This window comes from Danio rerio, chromosome 1, assembly GCF_052040795.2.
Source record: "Danio rerio strain M-AB ecotype USA chromosome 1, GRCz13ab, whole genome shotgun sequence".
Taxonomy (NCBI): Eukaryota; Metazoa; Chordata; class Actinopteri; order Cypriniformes; family Danionidae; genus Danio; species Danio rerio.
Window position 1 is genome coordinate 1,282,501 of NC_141021.1, and position 2,500 is coordinate 1,285,000.

At 39.4% G+C, this 2,500-nt stretch overlaps 1 protein-coding gene across 6 annotated transcripts in view; it reads right to left on the minus strand.

Annotated features, from left to right (window-relative positions):
- The window catches only part of ncam2a (neural cell adhesion molecule 2a), a gene marked incomplete at its 5' end in the record, with an annotated part of 111,007 nt that overhangs the window by 14,410 nt on the left and 94,097 nt on the right, over window positions 1–2,500 (minus strand). For all 6 annotated transcript variants that reach the window (NM_001442002.1, NM_001442003.1, NM_001076744.2 and 3 more), the window contains 1 exon segment: window positions 2,387–2,500. This exon segment is cut by the window's right edge and continues 63 nt beyond it. In NM_001442002.1, the coding sequence (NP_001428931.1) occupies window positions 2,387–2,500 (114 nt within the window).

The following is a 2,500-nucleotide window of genomic DNA, read 5'->3' on the forward strand; positions in this document are numbered from 1 at the left end:
TCTTCTAAAAATAAGAAAATTATAATAAATGAATATAAATACATATAAATGTACATAAATAATTAAATAATTAATATTAAAACATAACTAAAAGTACACAAGATAAATGAGAACATTTTAAAATAAACATTAAATATTTCAAAAAACATTTTATTTGAAACTTATCAGCTTAACACATTTTGGAGAAATAAATGTTATTAAAAATGCATAAAATAGATAAATCAAATAAACAAAAGCGTGCAAGAAAAATTAAGTTGAAAATAAAATGTTTTAAAATATAAGCTGAAAATGTCAAATTCATTCATTCATTTTCCTTCAGCTTAGTCCCTTATTTATCTGGGGTCACCACAGTGAAATGAGTCACCAACTTATCCAGCATATGTTTTACTTCCAGCTGCAACCCAGTACAGGGAAACACCCATACACACATTTAAACACACACACAAACACTATGGCCAATTTAGCTCATCAATTCACCAATAGTGCATGTGTTTGGACTGTAGGGGAAACCGGAGCACCCGGAGGAAACCCACGCCAACACAGGGAGAACATGCAAACTCCACACAGAAACGCCAACTGACCCAGCCGGGACTCAAACCAGCGACCTTCTTGCTGTGAAGCGATCATGTTACCCACTGCGCCACCGTGATGCCTTCATAACAATTATTAACAAATAATTAATAAAATAAAGCAGCCATAATTATTAAATGTGTAACAGTACATATAAATGTTCATTAATTAAAAGTAGCACTGCCAAAACTGGTTATTTAAGAATATTATGCAAATTAAGTCAGTTACACATATTAAATATGCATTTAATAAGCTCTAATAATATCTGAAAGCACCGAATATACTGTATATATAATATATATTCTCCAGTAAAGCAGAACTTCAGTCTCAGAGCTCCTCCATTAATGAAGGCGTTCATTCATTTCAATGAGAAAGCGCTAATAAAAGTGAAGCGACTGAATATTGTAGTTCGTCAAAGAACACTGAGCTCTTAATTAAATATCCACCAAGAGCGCGTGAATGTAATTGAAGTAATTACGCTCTGCATTTGAGCTCCAGACCATGATAACACACTCTTACATAGACTCCTGGTTGAATTTCTCTCTTGTTTCTCTGATCTTGAACTCGTTGTTTTTCATTGCTGTGATGCGTGAAACCCTGAAGGGCTGGGATGTGGAGATGAGCGATATTATTATTATTATCATTATTATTCAGACACACACTTTCTGCTTTCAGAGTTGTACATCGCACTCAGACTAATAGCCATTATTGAAATGCACAGAAAGGAGTTTTATTCTTGGACGAAAGTGAAAGCGCTTTAATGAAGAAACAGCTTGAAGTCATTATCACAAAAGCGCCGTCAACACATGCAGATCCTGCAGAAACACTCGCTTCAGGAGTGATAATGGCTTTTAGGAGAAGTTTAGATGGTAAACACACATCACCTTTGCTTAAGCACTTTTCTCCCACACTTCCTGAACTCACTCTGTTTTTCCCTTACTAAGCGGTTCACTTTTGCACTTATACACAATATTTTTGAGCATGGGGCAGCGCGGTTGCACAGTGGTTAGCACTGTCACCTCGCAGCAAGAAGGTTGCTGGTTCAAACCTCAGCTGGGTCAGTTGTGTTCCTGTGTGGAGTTTGCATGTTTTCCCTGTGTTGGGTTTCCTCCAGGTCCAGTTTCCCCCACAGTCCAAACACATACACTATAGAAGAATTGGGTTATCTAAATTGTCCGTGTATGTATGTGAATCAGAGTATATATGTGTTTCCCAGTGATGGGTTGCAGCTGGAAGGGCATCCGCTGCGTAAACAATATGATGGATAAGTTGGCGGTTCATTCCACAGTGGTGACCCCTGATTAACAAAGGGACTAAGCTGAAAAGAAAATTAATGTAGTTTTAAAAATATGTAAATAAATAAATATATACCTTGCTGAAAAATCCAGCTTAAACCAGCCTAGGCTGGTTGACTTGTTTTAGCTGGTTGACCAGTCTGGTTTTAGAGGGGTTTTGTCCATTTCCAGGCTGGTTTCCAGCCATTTCCAGCCTAGTCTTAGCTGGTCAGGCTAGAAAATGACCAGCTAAATCCAGCTAAAACCAGCTTGACCAGCCTGGTTTAAGCTGGACATAGCTGGTTTTGGCTTGGCTCTCAGCCTGGCTAAGCTGGTCAAGCTGGTTTTAGCTGGACATCTTCCAGCCTGATCAGCTAAGACCAGGCTGGAAATGGCTGGAAACCAGCCTGGAAATGGCCAAAACCCCTCTAAAAACAAGTCTGGTAGACCAGCTAAAACCAGCCAACCAGCCTAGGCTGGTTTAAGCTGTTTTTTTCAGCAGGGATATATATATATATATGTGTGTGTGTGTGTGTACTGACTCTGCACGCCGTGCGTCCGGGCGCTCCTCCACTCCTGAGCGCTGCTGGTGTCTCTGTAGTTGATGATGTAGAAGCTGATGGGGACTCCGCCGTGAGAATCCGGCTTCATGAAGG